We start from the raw sequence: 18,619 nt of genomic DNA on the forward strand, positions 1-18,619 counted from the left end.
GTAATGATACTTGCTTTTTAGTCAGCATTAACATATTCTTACATTATTCTTAGTAATATATATTATCTTGTAAGACATTAAAGCATTTGAAATATTCACCATTAAAAAAACTGTTGGTTATAACACTGAATGTGTTAGTTACTGATCATTGATTGATTATTGTAAAAAAAAAAAAATAGTGTGTGCTGTCATCTTAACTTTTTCAACCACTGTATTATTGTAACATACTATTAATTTCCTTACTCTATTTAACATGGAATTATTATTCTTTTTGTTGTTGTTAAAAGTAATTTTTGAATTACTCTCAAGGTTATTCTAAAGGTCATTATATATTTAGATGCAGAAAACTTTTCCTTTAAAAATATTTTAATGACAAAATTAAAATTAAGTAGTCTGTTAGGCAATTTATATGTGTATTTTATTTGAACAGGATAAACATAAAAGCAATATTCAATAAAGATTTTAGTCATCACAGTATTTTGCAATCACCTACTATATTTATCAAGCAGTAAACATATTTGATTTGATGATTTTTATTTGGTGGATGTAATTAAAAATACAAAAACTCAAATTTATAAATATTACAATTCATTAAACCTATATATATAGTATATTATATACGTATATTAAAATTTAAAAAACCCATATTTTCAAACAAAAACAAAATATCAGAAATATCTTTATTAAAACTTAGTTTCATGTCAAAGAGCTAAAGTTTTGCTAAAGAGCTTAGGTTATAAGGTGCCACATATGTTGGTTAGGTTGATTTCCTGAATTTCTTCTAACATTTGTGTGTACAGACCTGTGTCTAGGTCATCCACCTGATAACGAGCTGTTTTAAATATTGTGTATTTGTTACTGTATTAAAAATTTACTTGTTTCTTTGTTATCCACTCAATCCAATTCTAAACAGTATATGTTTATCTACCTTTTCTCAAGTTATTTGTGTTCTCATTGAAGGAAAATTCTGTAAGTTACAAACAGATGTAGTTTTTAACAAATACTTTCACAATTCACAATGGAAGGAACATTTACAAAAACTATATCTGAACAACAAAAAGTAGAAAACTTGTGCTTTATTCATATGATAGTTTACTTCTTGCTAATCCAATAATATTTAAGTTCTCTTTATAGCTGTCTTACTTGTAAATGATTAAATAATTTGATGTGACAACATAAGATTTCAATCAAAGCCTTTATAAAAACTAAGGAGAAACTCTTGAATCAACAAATGGATACTAAATTCTCAAGAAGTGATAGGATTTTAATAAAAGTAGTTATTCCTTGTGATGGGGGGGGAAATTATGAAAATGAAGTTGTTTTTTTTACAAGCAGTATTCTTTATAGCTGTGCAGAAATGAATAAATTAACTTTAAGAATTCCAATACAGTATCTCACCTCCTCTTGTATAATAAGGTTTTGTGACTTGTAGTGCCATCTATATGCATTTATTTTCACTTGCCACTAATCTTAATATTCCCACTTACTCATGCATTTTCATGTGAGACAGCTGGACTTGTTTTTTGCTCAAGCTTTACTACATGGGATTTTCAATCAGTTACCTGTTGTTTTTATGTGAACTTAATTTTTGTCTTTGTTTGCTGCACTTTGGTTCTACAGTTTTAGTTCACATGCATCTTTTATTTTCATGTTACTTTGCAGCTCCATATGGATTTGAATTTAGAAGTTTATTAAATGTCAACATGTATTACATTTATGATATTTGCCAACAAAATTGATGTATACAATTTTCTTTTTTAACACAAATATATTTTAATATACAGACAACAATACAATTTATAATAAAGGGTTACCTACTTTCATGCAGACTTCTGATTCACATGAGGAGTATCCAATCACGTCTTGCTCAAAGGAATCAGAACAAGGGGATGATGATTTGGACAGTCTATTTCCTTCCCATCCTATACTGCACAATCATATTTAGCCCTAGTGAATGTCTCCAGGCCTCCTCCTCCTTTCCTGGAGTTAACCAACCAGGTTTATTATGTTTTTTTTATTCTTTTCTGTTGACTTCTCCCATTCTTTTATAAGTGAGACACTTTCAAATTGCTGTTTTTTTTTCTTTCCTCATCACCAGATATTGGGGTTCATACCAGTAGATTTGTAGATCAGTTATATTTTAGAGTCAGTATACCAGGTAATATGAAAGTCAATTTTTGGCTTACCACAATTCTGTTTCATTTTTTTGGACTCCCAGCAGTTGGATTTTCTTCTGCCTTTATGAAGTTTAACTCCCAATAATTTAGTCACATTTTCCAAACCTCATTTTTCCTTCTCAGCCAAGTTTCTATTCCTACTTGTTTATCATCATCAGGAAGAACAAGAACTGTTTTCTTATTGATCTTGTTTCCTTTAGCCACTTCATAGACTTTCCACAATTCACCATAGAGTCATACACATGTTTTTTGATTGGCTTTCATTCCTGATCTTTGGATTATGAAGGTAGATGTTGTGGATGCTTACCTACACATTCCTATCTTCCCAGGATCCTGGCATTTTCTTTGTTTTGTCGCATTTATAAGTTTCAAGCTCTTCTATTCAAGCTGGTTTTGGCTCTCTACATATTTTGATGAGTGGTCAAGGCCTTTTCCTATCTTCTCTATCTTGAGGGATCTCAAGATCAAACATAAAAAATTGTTAGTAGCAGAGAAGTTGCATAAAACCTTTACATGATACTGGTTGGACTCTCTTACACATTGCTGCAGACTTGAAGCACTCAGAGATGCCCTAGATTGTGAGATTGGAATATGTAAATTTGAGAATAGGAAAGGAAGAGGCAGAGTGCCTGAACTAATTGATACTGATGTTAAATATCTTTGTTTGTGCAGCCTTCGGGACAGAAGGAAAAACCACCACTGATTTCAAGCATGAGAAAAACAACCAAGTACTAAATGACAGAAGAGTGTCCAGATCTACAATATCAAGAAAACTCAATGAGAATGGAATATTTGGTCGTTTAGCAGTTTATAAACCTTTACTTTAATCTTCAAATCTTGTAAACAGGCTAAAATTTGTTAAAAACTACAAAAATGAAATTGTTGATGATTGGAAAAGGGTGTTATGGATGGATGAGTCCAAGTTTGAAATATTTATCTGAACTGTAAGGTATAGCCATGTGTTCCCAACCATCTTAAATATTTTTAGTGTCAGAGGTTTGGTCAGTCGATGGCATCCTGTCATGGTTGTGTGCTTTTTGTGGTGGCAAAGAGCGTGATGCTGACAAATGCAAACTAGACCCTCATTGTATTAATTGTAGTGGCTCTTACCCATCTTACTTTTTCTCTTGCCCTAGGTAGATGTAGGAGAAAGAAGTACAGCATTTCAAAATGATTAACAACATTTTCTACCTCAAGGTTCAGAAGTTACTGTCCCTTACTCTATCTCAAACATATACTGCTGTGTTACATTCCACTGCTACAGTTGGAGTGCAGACAGATCTTTCTGTGCTTTCAACCAAATTGTTCTTAAACGATGTGAAGTGTTTTGACCTCTATGGATAAGTGAGTTGACCAGTTAACATCTATTTTTGTTTCTGTTCCCACCATCCCTTCTAGTGACAGCCTGGATCCACTTTCCTTAGCTCCAAGGTAGAGAATGATTGTTTGTTCACAACCTCAGTCACTGGAATATACATTTATTGAGAGATCTAATCACTCAACCAAGGACAGAATCCACATAAGTTGACAGACCTCCTTCTAATTAAGAAAAATGACATGGTCAAAAACAGGCACGTTCTCCACCCAGTTATTTTCCACCTAAATAATAGTGGCCACTTTGATACAGTGGAACTGTTGGTTTACATTTGGTTGGACCATGTGTAACTAAAATGGTTTACAAAGTTAAAAATATCTAGAAGAGAAATTATTTTATACTGGACAAAGAAGTGTGGTTTAGCTGTACAGCAGTGCTGGGCACTCATCATTGGAATGATTGATTGTCTTGCAGTATGGTGAGATCTTGTACATTCATTAAATTTCCTGACCCTGATTTTACACATACATGTAAAAGTCAAGTTTTAGTCAGTTGTGTTTGATGTCTTCAAATTTCATGAGTTATACGAGTCCATTTCCACTTTTTCTCTGTTTTGATTTATCATTTTAATTTAATTTAGTTGCTAACGTGCATGTAAATAACTCCTAAATTATCTCATGTCTTTTGTCATATATAAGCCTGTTAAAGAAGTTCCCAAGGCAAGATTAGGCGTGGAATTATGGGTGTGACACGACCATTATTATGTTAAGCTATTTAGACACCAAATAGGGAAAACCAGGAAGACTCCTGTGACAAAATAAATCAAAAACTTGTGCAAATCTATGCTTGGGAATTATTTTGGAAAAAAAAAACCTTTGTGTATATGTTTGTGTGTGTATTATATTAACAAACACACCAAGTACCTTGGTTAAAGATCAAGATAAACCCGTAGCTTGGCACTTCAAGGTACTTGCCCTATGTCATACCTCCTCCAACATGAATAAATAAAAAAAAAACCACAGTTGAAAAAAAAATTTAATTGGGTGTTTATGTCATTTGAGTTATTAACAAGAGGTTCAGTTTTTTATATACATTTTTTTTTTAAATTTCCTTTCCTTAGCTTAATGTGTAAGCTACTCTGTTCATTTTTTTCTATATAAAGTTGTTCTATATTTTTACATTTTTAATATTGTTTTTAATCTCATACTTTATTTTATTCTTTACTCTATTGTTTACATCTCTATCTCACATTACATTCTGTTTTCATGTAATGATTCATTTCAAAATGTTCCTGTAATTGTCATTAACTGACAGGCATGTTTCTGGCCAGAAAGAAAAAGCACTTCTTTGAAATGTCACCAGGTAAATAAATTACTACCATAGTTTTTAAAGGGTAAAGGAGATTTTTCTCTAAAATGTAATTTCTTTATCACCTTTGCATTTTTGTACTTGTTTATAAGCCTGTTAAAAATGATAGGAAATCCAAACAATTCTGTATAAAACTGGCAATATGCAAAAAAAATTTCTTTTCTAGAAGCATGCTATAAATTGCTCATTAATATACTACATTATAACTGAGCAAACCTGCTACAAATCGGTGCCTTTGGATGAAAGATTAAAACATATGATGACTATGCATACACACCTATTCTTCTGGTGGAATAAGTCATCCTCTTCCCTACAGATAATTATTTTTTGAAGTTTGTTTTAACAAAGACTTTTTCAAAATAATTCCCATCCTTATATCTGTGCTACTCTTGATATTATTTTTCACAGAAGTCTTCTGAGATTTCTTGTTTGGATCATACATAGCTTAGAATCATAATGCTGTGGATTGAATTGTTTTGTTTTACTTAAGTTTAGTGGTTCCCTGAGTTCCAAGGCAAGGGATTCTCCACAGTTTGCATAACATAAAGATTTGATGGCACCAAGATGTTGTTTGAATTGGGACTGACAATTGATGGTATTTTTTGTGGCTACATTTAGCCTTATGAATACAGGCTGGGTAAGATCCAACCAGCTCTTACCTTTTGAAACTATCCATGAAAGTAATTGTACTTAATTTTTCATAATGTACAAGTATTTACAAACTTTCATACACCATTAGTAAACATTACAAGGCTTTTATAAATGAAATATCAGAAGTTTAAAGTAGGTTGTAAGATCTTTTTATTAAAGATTTTTTTGTGATTTTTATTCAGAATATTAACTATCCATTGTGCAAAGTAATTTTGATTTTAAGATTAAAATTTTTCTTAGTCTGAAAATTTTCAAGTTTTGTTTGTGTAATATCTCTATAGGTAATCATCAAACATTTTTTAAATAACATTTTATGTTGAATCTTTTATCAATGCAACCTTTATGTGGGGTTGGCCAATTTGACTGACCTCAAAACCATCAAAAATTAGGAAATAATTCTAAATTTCAATTTGTTTTAGTTTCACAATAACTGCAAATTGTAAGAGGAAACCACAAATATTTATTCTAAATCTTCTAACAGTGTGCACCTATCTACATTTATTAATTTTTATTTTATTGGTCTTTGAACTGTGGCTGATTAAAAATACCCTGATGTAAATTGAAAATAGCATGACATATGTGCAGCTATACTCTACAGTATAGAGTGGTATAATGCACAAACTTCTGGCATGTATACTTCATGAAGATTTGTATCACTTTTTCTTTTGTTATCTTACCGAATAAGTTTCCGGTTTTTACATTTTTACTTGATGTTAAGTTTTATTTGTTATTTTTTTTACTGTAACATTATACTTCATTCTCTAGGCTGTAGATAAGTAATGAAAGTATAAGAAAAAGGTTGAAAATACAAAATAAAATGTATGTTATCATTGGTATTGATCATAAGATTTAAAAGTACTTATGGTCAGAGTTTAGACTTCTATTGGTTTACACTTATCTTCTATAGTTATTTTTTTTATAGCAGATGCTTAGAAACTAAAAGAAACAAAGTGAAAAATACATAAAGCAAAGTTCCAAAGTAAGTTTACTGTGTGTTTCTTCCAATCTTTTTGCACCTATATAAGAATGAGACCAAATATATATGATATGTTCTGTACGAATTTGTATCCATCCAATAAACTTAGGTGGTAAGGATTTAGTGGTGATAAAGATGTGAAAGTTTGTGATTACGAGAACTTTACGTGAAGGAAAAATGTATTTCAAGACAGCTGGTATGGATAATAAAACTTTAAGATAAAGTACAGAACAGTTTTTCAGGTTTTGTTAATCTGAAGATGACCTAAGAAGGTGTGCAAATACTTATGAACATCCTATTTCTTATTTTACCATGCTTACATAATATTCAATTAATATGTAGTTCCCAGTATTTTATAAGGTACAGTGAAAATTGGGTTACAATATTTTACATGTAACCAAAAAAATGCCCACAATTCCACAATACCTGATCATTCCAGTTTATTTACAAAGAAATGTTTAAATTTCAGTTATTTTTCTTAAAGCATGAATATCTGTAAAACAATGACCTAACTATTTACAATATTTGAAGTTCTTTTTGTGCAATAAGGGTTTAATACCAAAAAAATTATAAAGGACCATATCAATTTAACAGACTCCCTAAATATGCTGTATTTAGGTCTCAGAAATATTTAATTTCTGTTTGGAAGATAACATGGATCATAACATTTCAAACTCTCCAACAATATAAGAGCTTTTTCTGTTAAGTAACCTAGAAATTACATAAAAAAATATAACTTTATCTACAACAGTTATAAATAATTGATGAAGCCAGTATCATGGATACAATAAATATTATATCTTAGCAAATAAGAAAGGTAGGAATTTCTTATTTTATAATTTAGCTTGCTAATATGGAAAATTTGAGTTTATAATTAGTATGAATTATAGATGTTGTATTGAGGGTAGCATAAAATGTAATCTTACCAAACAGATGATGACATATCAGATACAGAAAAAATCAGTATTTAGTTTTTTTAAATTTACTTTCCAATTAAGCAATTAATTGATGTGCACTGCTAAAATATGAAGTAAAATCTACATTCTGATATCAAGCTTATAGACATAACATTTATAAACTAGTAGTTCAATGAAATTTTGAAAGCAAGTCTAGAAATGTGATGACTAAGCACTGCCCCTGAGTTACCTGTAGTGATAGGTTTAAGGCAAAATGTTAAGCAATGGTCAAATTTTCTGGTATGTTAACACCCAGGAAAAATGTTGACCAAAACAGGGTAAACTCTTAGCATGGAATTATTGGTTGTTACTTTCAGAGGATAATTCTGGTTCACTACCAGAGACTGGAAGAGATCACCAGTATGTACATGTTGTTATTAGCTACTTCACAAATCATGCTGAGATCATTCATTGATTGATACATAACTGATGCAATGACAGAACTCTGCATTTCCTTTAATTGAGAGAATGATCAGCTGTAGATACTCTTTGGGGGCTCCTATCCCAGTTTAGAGAAGAGGTGTATTGACTATAAATACAGAATTGACCCTCACCTGTAAGGCCCTATCAAAAAGCCAGTGATATTATATGGCACACCGTTATCAGCAGCACTGGAATATGTAATGTTTAGTCTAAATTCAGTTGAGAGCTCCTATCTTGGGTTCTCCTGATTATTGGTTATAACATAATATAAATGATGGAAGTATTGTTCCTTATTAGGCAAATAATTTATTATTGTATGTAGGCCATTCTGGTTTATGTGTTTGTACTTGTGTGATCCACTTGAATTTTTTGTTAAATGATCTTCATCTTTGTAATAGTGTATGTTTTATTTATGAGGTATTTTTCAGTTCTTTTCTGCTTGGTTTACACTTTAGGGTCTAGTTGGTTGCTGTTGTGTTTCTTTCATTAAAAGGTTTTATTTTTTATTAATAGTTTAAAAAGGGATTTCACTAAAAAGATTATTTTGTGTTTACTGATTTTGTTTAATGCGTAAGAATTAAAAGGTTTCATTTATTTCTTAGTTTCTGTTAGTATTAAAGTTCTTTTTATGTGTTTATTACATTTTCATATGACTTTTTTTATGGATGTGTGTTGACAGAAGAATTCCCATTTTATAACACAGGTCTGTGATGGTTTTATTGTCTTGATTTTTACATTTTCTACAGTAATTTTGTATGCTGAATCTGAAGATGATGGATAAAAACGAATATCATTTGCAGATTTTTTACAAAATGTTGTATGTACTTTCACATACATGAATCATTTTCATTGAAATCTGGTCACAGCTAGAAATGTTGACGACCATTGGTTATAAATTTTGCAGACCAATCACAACATGAGAGTATTATTGATTGTTCTAGAACCCATGAGAAATGCACTGCTTGTAAAAATTTATCTTAGAATGGCTGGTATGGGTATTAACACATTTATTGGTAAGCAGAGAACAACATTTCAACCTTCCTAGGTCATCTTCAGGTTAATAAAGAGAGCATGCAACTGACCATTGCCAGACACGTATTAGGGGCGAGAGTATAAATGGGTATGGGATTGTAGGGGGTGTTGCATTTGGATGTTAGGTTAATAATTAGTATAGGTTTTAAGGTGCTCCTTTACATTGGTTTAATTTTGGTTTTTGTTGCTGTATAATTAATACCCGTACCAGCTGTTCTGAGATACATTTTTATTTCAAGTGGGTTTCTTGTCATCAAAATACCATATTAAAGCTAAATGTTTTTTGATATGTAAATATATAAACCACTCATATTCTTTTGTATTTATGGTGTAAAAATTATTAATACTTTTATTATTAGTACTAACCATGTGTTGCCATATGATCACTGACTATTGACCACTGTCAATATCTAACAAGGATTAGTTGCTGATACACATAATCTTTAGGAATATTAACAAGATGAACTTCATGAACTGCTTTGTTTCAACTACATTTACTCTTATATCTTGATGAAAGTACCTTAGATAATTTTCTGCAATGATCATTATTCTTAAACCATTTCTCTTATAAATTTTTGAAAGTATCAGTGTATGTAGAAAAGTGAAGTACAGAAAGATTAAAAATAATCTTTTTCATGATTTTTGTAATAGAGAAATAGATCCATACAGTGCTTCTCAAGTGCTGATAAATTTAAGTACGTTGCACATGACTTTTCAAACTTGCATCATGCAAAATTGAAATAATACACTAATTTAAATAAAAGTGAGTTCAAACACATGAAAAACACATTGTCAATGCTTGTTTCATTATTGAACAGTTGCTGAGAAACAAGATATTTTAATAATTCAAGCTATTGCATTTCATACACACCAAACTTGTGCACGTGATAAATAGTTTACTATGATCCTTTCTAATTTTGTTCAGCCTTAACTTAGTCTTACATTTATAGCTGAATTAGCAGACAAATGCTTTAGTGAGGTTCATAATCATTGAAAGTCAGTAAATTGGCAGGAATACATTAATACTGATTGCTCACCCTTAATTGCAGCCCATATGCAAAGGTATGTATACCAGAGACCTTTTATCAAACACTGTAGATGTTTACAATTCTGTGCAATGTCACTGGCTTTTAAATATGAAAATGAAATAAATAAATACATATATTTGGATTTACAACAATACACATGGGTGTATATTTTTATTATTTAATAATTTTGGACAGTATTTTGAAGTTATATTACATTATTCTCATTCTTAGGTAGTAGCACAGCATGTGTTATAATACTGAACAGAACAGACCACACTGTATACACTGCTAACATCGGAGATAGTGGATTTTTAGTTGTTCGACAAGGTCGGATCATACATCGATCAGAAGAACAGACCCATTATTTTAACACTCCATTTCAGTTATCTCTTCCTCCTCCAAGTGTGACAGGGCAAGTTTTAAGTGATAGGTAAGTTTTCTTTTTTTAAATTATTGTCTGAGGTATTCAAAATGATACTCAACTCACAAAACACTTCTCTGACAAATGGCCAGATTACATCATCCATAATGGTTTCTGAAACAGCACTACCTCTTCTCATCCAAAACTAACTCGATCTTGATTTGCCTTCTAAGCATTGCCAAAGTTTTTCAACAGTGCCCCAATTTTTTGTGCCCCTTCATTTTTGCATGTCAATGCAACAACTTGTGAGTACTCTCCACCTGTCATACTGTGCCAGCTATACCACTGCAGCACAACTTTCACTTTTTTGATTGGCATTTTAGTATAGAGATGTGTTGTAGTTGCATGGGGGATGAGTTAAAAGATTTTGAGTGTGCTTGATCGTGGCCTTGTTTCAGTTTCAACTTCAAAATTTAACTTTTATATGTTTAATTTTCTCTCTTCCTACTTGTTTATGTTTGAAATCTTTCTGGTACTGAATTCTACTTTATTCTTATGAATTTAAGATTTAATATGGCAGATGAATTCTGATCACAAGTAGAATATTAGTTCCCAGGTTTTAGAGTGAAAAATATCTGCTGGGGAAGCATAGGGAGTTTGTGTCTTGTGTTCAGTTTATGACTTTTCCTTTTATGCTTCTTAAGAAGAAGGATATAACTCTTGTATGGAATTTGTCTTTATGTGACACTTTCCACCTGCTACATTGCCTCCACATAATCTACTGAATTAGGTTTTTTTTCTAGATCTGTGGAAGTTTTTTAGTGTGTATTTTTCACTTCCCATAAGTATACTCATGTTCAGTGACTTTGTGTGTGCTTGTGCATATGGACCTATTATCTGCAATCAATAATTTTAGGTCATTTATGTCTTCTCTGCTCAGTGTTGAGTAAGTTAGATTTTTGTCTTTTGCCATCTAGGTTAATCTCGTTTAAACTTGCATTTGTAGTTTGATTATACCTTTGATTTTGTTTGCATATTCATGTCTTTTCATTGTTAATGTTATTTTATTAAGGTGGTTCTTCTTTACTGCAAGTCACTTTCTCTTTGTCAATGTACCACAGATAATATATGATAATACTAAAATTATTAAGCCTGCATTTAGCAATGAATAGAATTGTATTCTTACTTCCACTGAGCTCAGAAAAAGAAATTTTCTTTTAAGAAATTTGCCTGAAGGTTTTTTTTCATACAAATCTTTAAAACTATGTTGTTTGTTTGAAATTTTTCAGAATCTGTTATGTATTTTACTATTTACTTCAATTTTTAAACACTAAAATTAAAAACTTTAACTTCAAAAATGGGCCTGGCATGGCCAGATGGTTAAGGTACTCGACTCGTAATATGAGGATCGTGGGTTCAAATCCCTGTGATATTAAACATGCTAGCCCTTTCAGCCATGGGGTTGTTATAATGTGACGGTCAGTCCCACTATTCGTTGTTTAAAGAATAGCCAAAGAGTTGGTGGTGGATAGTGATGACTAGCTGTCTCTCCTCTAGTCTTACACTGCTAAATTAGGGATGGCTAGTGCAAATAGCTCTCGTGTAGCTTTGCGGGAAATTCAAAAACAAATAACTTCAAAAATGAGTACAGCATGTAAGACAAAAATCTCAATTTTAAAACCTGGTAAGTAGTGTAGTTTCCCAAGGTTATAATTACAATACTGTTTATTTCATGTGCTTTCATTATTTTTAATCTGGCTCCTTTCGTGTAACAAAACATTGAATGATAATATAAACTATGCTTCTAATTACAGCAGCATTCATTAACCATAACTGTAAAAGCTTTTGCTAAAGTGTTAAACCTGATGATTATGACATACTTATGATGTAAATAAGTATGTAACTCTCATGAACATTCTTTATAAAAGTGAAATTAGTTCATGAAATAATTTTAAATTTGTCTTGAATGTCCCTAAGATTGTTGTTTTAAAAAAATTAGACATTTCACTTTGATTTTTCTACTATTTATAATAAAACACTCTTTTATTTAATTTAGCTATTTGCACTCAGACTCTCAATAGTTGACATCCAATTTTATTCTTATGTTAAGTATAAAAATACTATATATTATTTTATAGTTTTCACATTTCATTTGCATAATCTCTGGAACCTCCTAAATGAATATTAAATGCTTTCAAATTCAATATTTATTTTCTATTTCCATTTTCTCTACTATATCATTAACTGAAGATATTATCAATGTACATTGCAATGAAATGTTTAAGTTTAAGAAACAGAAATACATACATATCTTTTAAATGTTTCTAGAATATTTTAAATCTGTTTTTCTCTTACTTGTAATTTCACGTATTTATCATTTCACTTGCAGTTTGTTTTTAATTTTTCTTTCTAGTTCTTTGTCCTTTATTTTTGATACATGTATGTTAACCTTTTCTTGCCAGCGTGACCCGATAGTTATTATAGTTATTAAATGGCAAAAGTTGTCCATACATTCTTTCACTAATGCTCACACACATGGATGACACCGTTTTGCTTAGACATTTCCACATGTCATATTACATCAAGTTAAATATATACATTCGTAAAATTTTCAGTTTATAAATGTAAATAAATAATACATAACTAATCAAAATATAAATATAAAACTTAAATGCAATCTGTTTAGAAAATTAATACATATAATGCAAGAAATACTTGCCAAGCACTACGTACACCTCAAGAGAAGAATGGACTAAATGTCTTTTCTATCTCATGCTACAAGTCCATATACTGGCAGAGGTTTCTTCAGGCCACAGCTAAATGGAAAATCTCTTCTTTTTATTGGTGTTAAGCATGCCATTAAATTTCAAACTGTCACCTACCAACAGAGCTTTGACTTAAGGTGGGTGTGGCTGACTTCAATCTTAAATATCAGAATGTAAAACCTCCATCAAGAAATTTTCCAGACACCAATGAAAGACAGGTTTTAATTTAATTTGATCTTTGTCAACAGTCTTGATATTCTCAGTGTCATGTATAATAATAGCTCTTAACGTTTAAACTTGTAATTGAGAGTGGATCACGTAACAGCAGAAACCTACATTCTAATTACTGTTTTAAATGTTTACTTTTTAAAATAAAGGAATAAAACATAGGTAATATAAAACTTTTAGTTATACTGTATTTGATCATTGTAATTTCATTAAAATACATTCATATTAAAGTGGGTTGATTAAATTTAGAATGTAACTCGGTAACATGCACAAAAGGGGTTTAAAAATGGCTTCAGTGACATGGAGCTAATAGTATTGTATTACATAGTATGGAAATTTTTGAATAATTATGAGAGAATTGGTCATCTTAATGAATATACAGTTGGTTTAAAAAGGTAGAAAGTAGCTAAATAATCAATTTGTATATTGTAAGTTGTTGATAATTGTAATGCAGTTATTTCTGTGTAATACATTTTGGTTTGTAATTGATTATTTTGTAAACTTTTTTTTTCTGTTTATGTGTTAAATTTGTTTTCATGCAGCCCAGAATCAGCAGATACTTCATCATTTCGTGTTGAAGAAGGTGACTTGATTCTTGTAGCTACTGATGGACTCTTTGACAATTTACCAGAAAACATGATATTAAGAGAACTTTCTAAGCTGAGGGTAGGTGCTGATGATTTCACACTGACAAACTGCATGGATAGCTAGTATAAAAGTGTGTCAAAAATGATGTGAAACCACTGAATAGTTAACAGAAATATTGAATTTAACTAAATGAATTTGTTCATTCAAAATACACTTTCTCTTCTCTTATTTCATCAATCTCAAATTAAGTCTATAATCAACACATTTGTAATAAAAACTACACTGAAAAATGAAATACTATCATGACAAAGATTTGTGTGCATTCTGAAAGACTTGTATAGCACACTTGAGCATTTTCACTGTATTCTAAATCAGGAAGTAGAAAACACAGTGAACATTCCAATACAAGTTTCCAAATCTTTCGACTGTACAAAGGATAAAAGATATTTAGTTGCAGTAAATGTTTAATTTTTTAATTTTAAGGTGAAGTAGATAATGTGTTTAAAATATCAATTAACATTTATTCATCATTGAACCTTTTTAAACAATGACAATAATATTAGTTCTAATACATAAATATAATGTAAAGCCTAGCTGAAACATTATTTAGTAACTTTTGACTACAACTCAATGGCATAAAGCTTTTGAGTTGCATTGTTTTGCTGTTATATCACAAAAGTTATCAAAAAATAAAGAATAAAAAACAAATATTTCTAGCAGATCAACATGAATATTGAGCATTAAACACCATAATTGGCTTAAGAAATAATAGATGATAATTTGTTGCCAAGCGATGTTTATTTTTGAGCATTATCATAAAGCATGGACGTTTTTACAATAGAATGACAAAGGAAATAGGTAGTTTATAATCAATGGTGAATATTTTCAGTTTAAAAAAAAGTTTTGTGAATGTTATTCAGTTGTAGAAATTAATTGTTTAAATTTAAATATGTAGCTAATTCCTTTTTGAAAACAGCAAGTGGAATTAAGTAACAATAATTTCAAGCTTCAGGTAACTCCAAGCTCCATTTCCCTATAAAACAAGAGTAACTTGCTTACACTTTCTGCAGTATTAATCTTGAATTTTTTCTTATCACATATGAACATACAAAACAATTTTTATCATTGTATACTTTTAGCTAGTTATAAGATTCACATGAAGAGAATATTTATAAATGATAAGTTATAATATTGGTTTTTAACTTTCAAAATAGAAAATACAAATTAAATCAGTTAAGAAGATGTGCTCTTTAACTCCTTTTGATTAGCTAAACTGAATTGAAAAGAAATAACATGCATGATCAGTTTAGCTTGTTTGTTTAATAAAGTTCTTATAGCACACAGTTATGCAAGTACTGCTTGTGTTTAACATTTTCCACTAAATGACTTACAAATTATAAGCACAAATATATGAAAGGTCAAATCTAATGACTACCTCTTGTAATAGAAAAAACAAGTGTTGTAATAACACAGAGTGTATTGTGGAGAATTTTACAAGCTCTAATAACAGTATTTGAGGTGAATTTCAATGTCTTAGTGTTATTTTTGCTGCAGACAGATGACTTAAGGAGAATTTTTATTTGTAGGGGGAGAGGGACCTTATTTCGTAACTCATGCGGTGCAGACCATTCACAATCTACTTGTATATTTCACAAAATGTGTTTACAAGTATGTTTAAATGATGGAGTTTTGTAAACTAAAAGTTATTATCTAGTAATGAGGGAGTTTCTTCTGTCCAACAGAAAGAAATCTCCAGAGGATTTTAGAAAATCTATAATAATAATTATGTTTGAAACTTCACATAGAAATAACAAAATCTTTTAGTGCAATAACTTAACTATAACAGTGTGCAGCACATTACTGTTGAATGGATAAAACTGTTTAAAAGTTGACAAGAACTTTGAGAAGAATAAAATATTAAATTTTGTTTTTTATAATTTAGTTATTTGTTCTCAGACTTTGAATAGTTTACCTGCAAGATGATTTTCATTTTGAGTATTAAAAAATACTATTTATTATCTTATAGTTTTCACATTTCATTTGCATGATTTAAGGTAGATGTTTATATTTTATTCTCTATTTACCATATCACTGACTCTAATTATTATCGTCAACATACAGTGCAGTGAAATATTTAAAATTAAGAAACAGAAATATGTACATTCCTTTTTACACATTGTTGAATAATTATATATAATCTTAAAATATCTTCTTTGGGTCATGTGTGTAATGTCATATCTTTACCTTTTTACTTATAGTTTATTTTTAGTATTTTAATTTTCCCTGCCGTTGATTGTTTATGTTGGCATTCTCCAACAGGTACCTCTGGATAATAGAAACATATGAACATCAAAAATACCTTAGCCTCCTACAAAATCTTTTTGTACATACTTGGCAATGAAGCTTTGCAGAATGAGGCAAACCTTTGGTTATGTTATAAAATCTAAATAATGCATTAGTAATTAAGATATAAAAGTAAAGCCTAAATCCAGTTTAACTGTTTTTCTAACTATAATACATTTAGGTAAGAAACAGCTCAGATGCCATTATGATAAAAGTAGCCAGTGATAATACTAGTAGTCATACCTACCCAAGGACAACTTGATGCCAACTTCAAAATAATTGTTGTTATATTACAGTGCAAAATGAGCTTTTAATAATGCTCATGAATGCATACATGTAACTTCTGAAACCCAGTGTTAAACTATGAAAGGTGGGTGTGGTACCTATCAGTGTTGAAAAAAGTATTTCTTTTTTTGACTGTTCAGCAAATGTACTTTGAACCATTTTTATCAAAAGGGCAAGTTAGCTACATTCTCATGCAGACTTGTGTGTACATGACTATCACCTTGTGCATCACATATCACACCCTCTGAGGTTTCATTATTATTTTAATAGTTTCTTTTTAATAAAGGAATAAAAACTAAGATAGTATAAAACCTTGAACTATAATATACTGGTGAAAATTTATAAGTTGCCTTGAAAGATGTGTGGATTTATATCATCTGTTGCAGTAAGGAAGCACATGTGTTGCTGAATTTATTGTTATAAGCTGGTATTGGTCAGTTTATAAAAACATATTATCTTCATAAGTAGTTACACCAACAAGCTGCAACTAATAAATAAAGATAGGTGTTTATAATGCCAACTGAAATCTGTTTTCACCAGAAAAGTACATTTCTTAAAGTGGTTGCTGAGTGGTTACTATATTCAACTTTTAAGCTGAGTTTTAAAATTTTCACTTTTGCAGTCATAAGTGTTTTATAATAGTGAAAGTCAAATCCCACTTTTTGGTTTAACAAGAGAAACTCAAAAATTAGTAGTGGTAAATATTGATCTTCCCTATCACTTAAAAATTAGGGATGGCTAATGTGAATAACCATAAAATCCAACCAGGAGTCTTAAAGTGGTTCTTTTTTGATATTGTTGTAGAACTACAGTTGAAACTACATCTCTGTAGGGGTGTCATTATTATTCGAAAGGGAAGAGTTTAACATTAGACAATGAAATTAACAAACTAAGAAAAAGGACATTCTGAGACCTCTGACACAATACTGAGTTGAAAATTTAAAGTATTTTAGGAAGGTCATTTTAGAAGAGTACTAGTTTCACAAATCACTAATTAAAACCTAGAATTTAGAGTATCTTTATTGAGGAAAAAAGTTGTTTCTTGCATTTGTGACTTCTTTGCTTTTTTAAATGTGAATTTTTTTTTAAACATCAAAAATTGAAATTGGTAAAAGGGCATCATAGTTTTTATTATACAGTGTTATAATAAAAGCAAAAAGGTATTTACACCATAACAGTTGTTATTTAGTGTTTACTATTCCTTTGGATAAAAGAGAACTGCATGATGTATCTTGTTACAAAAAAACCAAAAAAAAACTGAAGTTAAGGAGGAAACATCCATTGGGTATTTACAATGAAATATCCTTCGTTTACAGCTATGGAGGCTTATACATTTGCTTCTTTTGTTTTTCTTTCGCTCTTTTTAAATATAGTTGAAAAACATCTCTTAGAAAGTTGCACCTCTCTGTATGATAGCATGTATTAATCTATGTATTTCCACAGCAAAATAACTATTAAATAAGTAATAAAAATATATAAAAATTTTCCTTTGTTTATTTGTTCACTTTTAATATGCCCATGAAATGGACACAAAATCTCTAAACTTTCAGTACAACCATATCCCTGATAACTATAACTTTTTCAAGAATTAAAACCACAATCATAATTTATAAAGTGTAAAACTTACTTTAGTCTATTATTGTATGTTTTAGGATCAAGAAATAGAGAATGTTCAGCAGGTGGTCAACTCTCTGGCACTACAAGCAAGACAATTAGCATTTGATGCTACTTACCTTTCTCCTTTTGCTCTTCGTGCAAGAGAAAATGGCATTGATGCTGTTGGTAAGAGGCCATTTCTCTTGTTTTTAACTAATGTTAGTCATATAGTATTAAGAAGATGCAACTCGCCTTTATAATAAGTGAGTAAATAAAATGATTAATTCTTACCACAATTCTGATTTGTAAATGACTCATAAAATTGAGAAAAATTGCATTTTGCAAACTTAATCTAGTTCACACCATAACAGCTATTAATGTAATTTGATATTATAAACATCAGCTCAACCACTGTATCCCAGTTAATTTATTGAGCTTTGGCATTGGATGAAAGACCATGTCAGCATTGGATATTGTAGGTAATGTTTTTGACTTATTCTGTATTCATCTCTGCTTTCACACTCAAA

At 30.2% G+C, this 18,619-nt stretch overlaps 1 protein-coding gene across 2 annotated transcripts in view; it reads left to right on the top strand.

The window, feature by feature from the left end:
* Window positions 1–18,619, top strand: part of LOC143244301 (protein phosphatase PTC7 homolog) — a 73,671-nt gene that overhangs the window by 36,783 nt on the left and 18,269 nt on the right. For both annotated transcript variants that reach the window (XM_076488707.1, XM_076488708.1), the window contains 3 exons: window positions 10,158–10,356; window positions 13,823–13,946; window positions 18,149–18,278. In XM_076488707.1, coding sequence (XP_076344822.1) covers window positions 10,158–10,356; window positions 13,823–13,946; window positions 18,149–18,278 — 453 coding nt within the window. The remainder of the gene's footprint in view (window positions 1–10,157; window positions 10,357–13,822; window positions 13,947–18,148; window positions 18,279–18,619) is intronic.

The sequence above is a fragment of the Tachypleus tridentatus genome, chromosome 2 (assembly GCF_004210375.1).
Source record: "Tachypleus tridentatus isolate NWPU-2018 chromosome 2, ASM421037v1, whole genome shotgun sequence".
Lineage (NCBI taxonomy): Eukaryota > Metazoa > Arthropoda > Merostomata > Xiphosura > Limulidae > Tachypleus > Tachypleus tridentatus.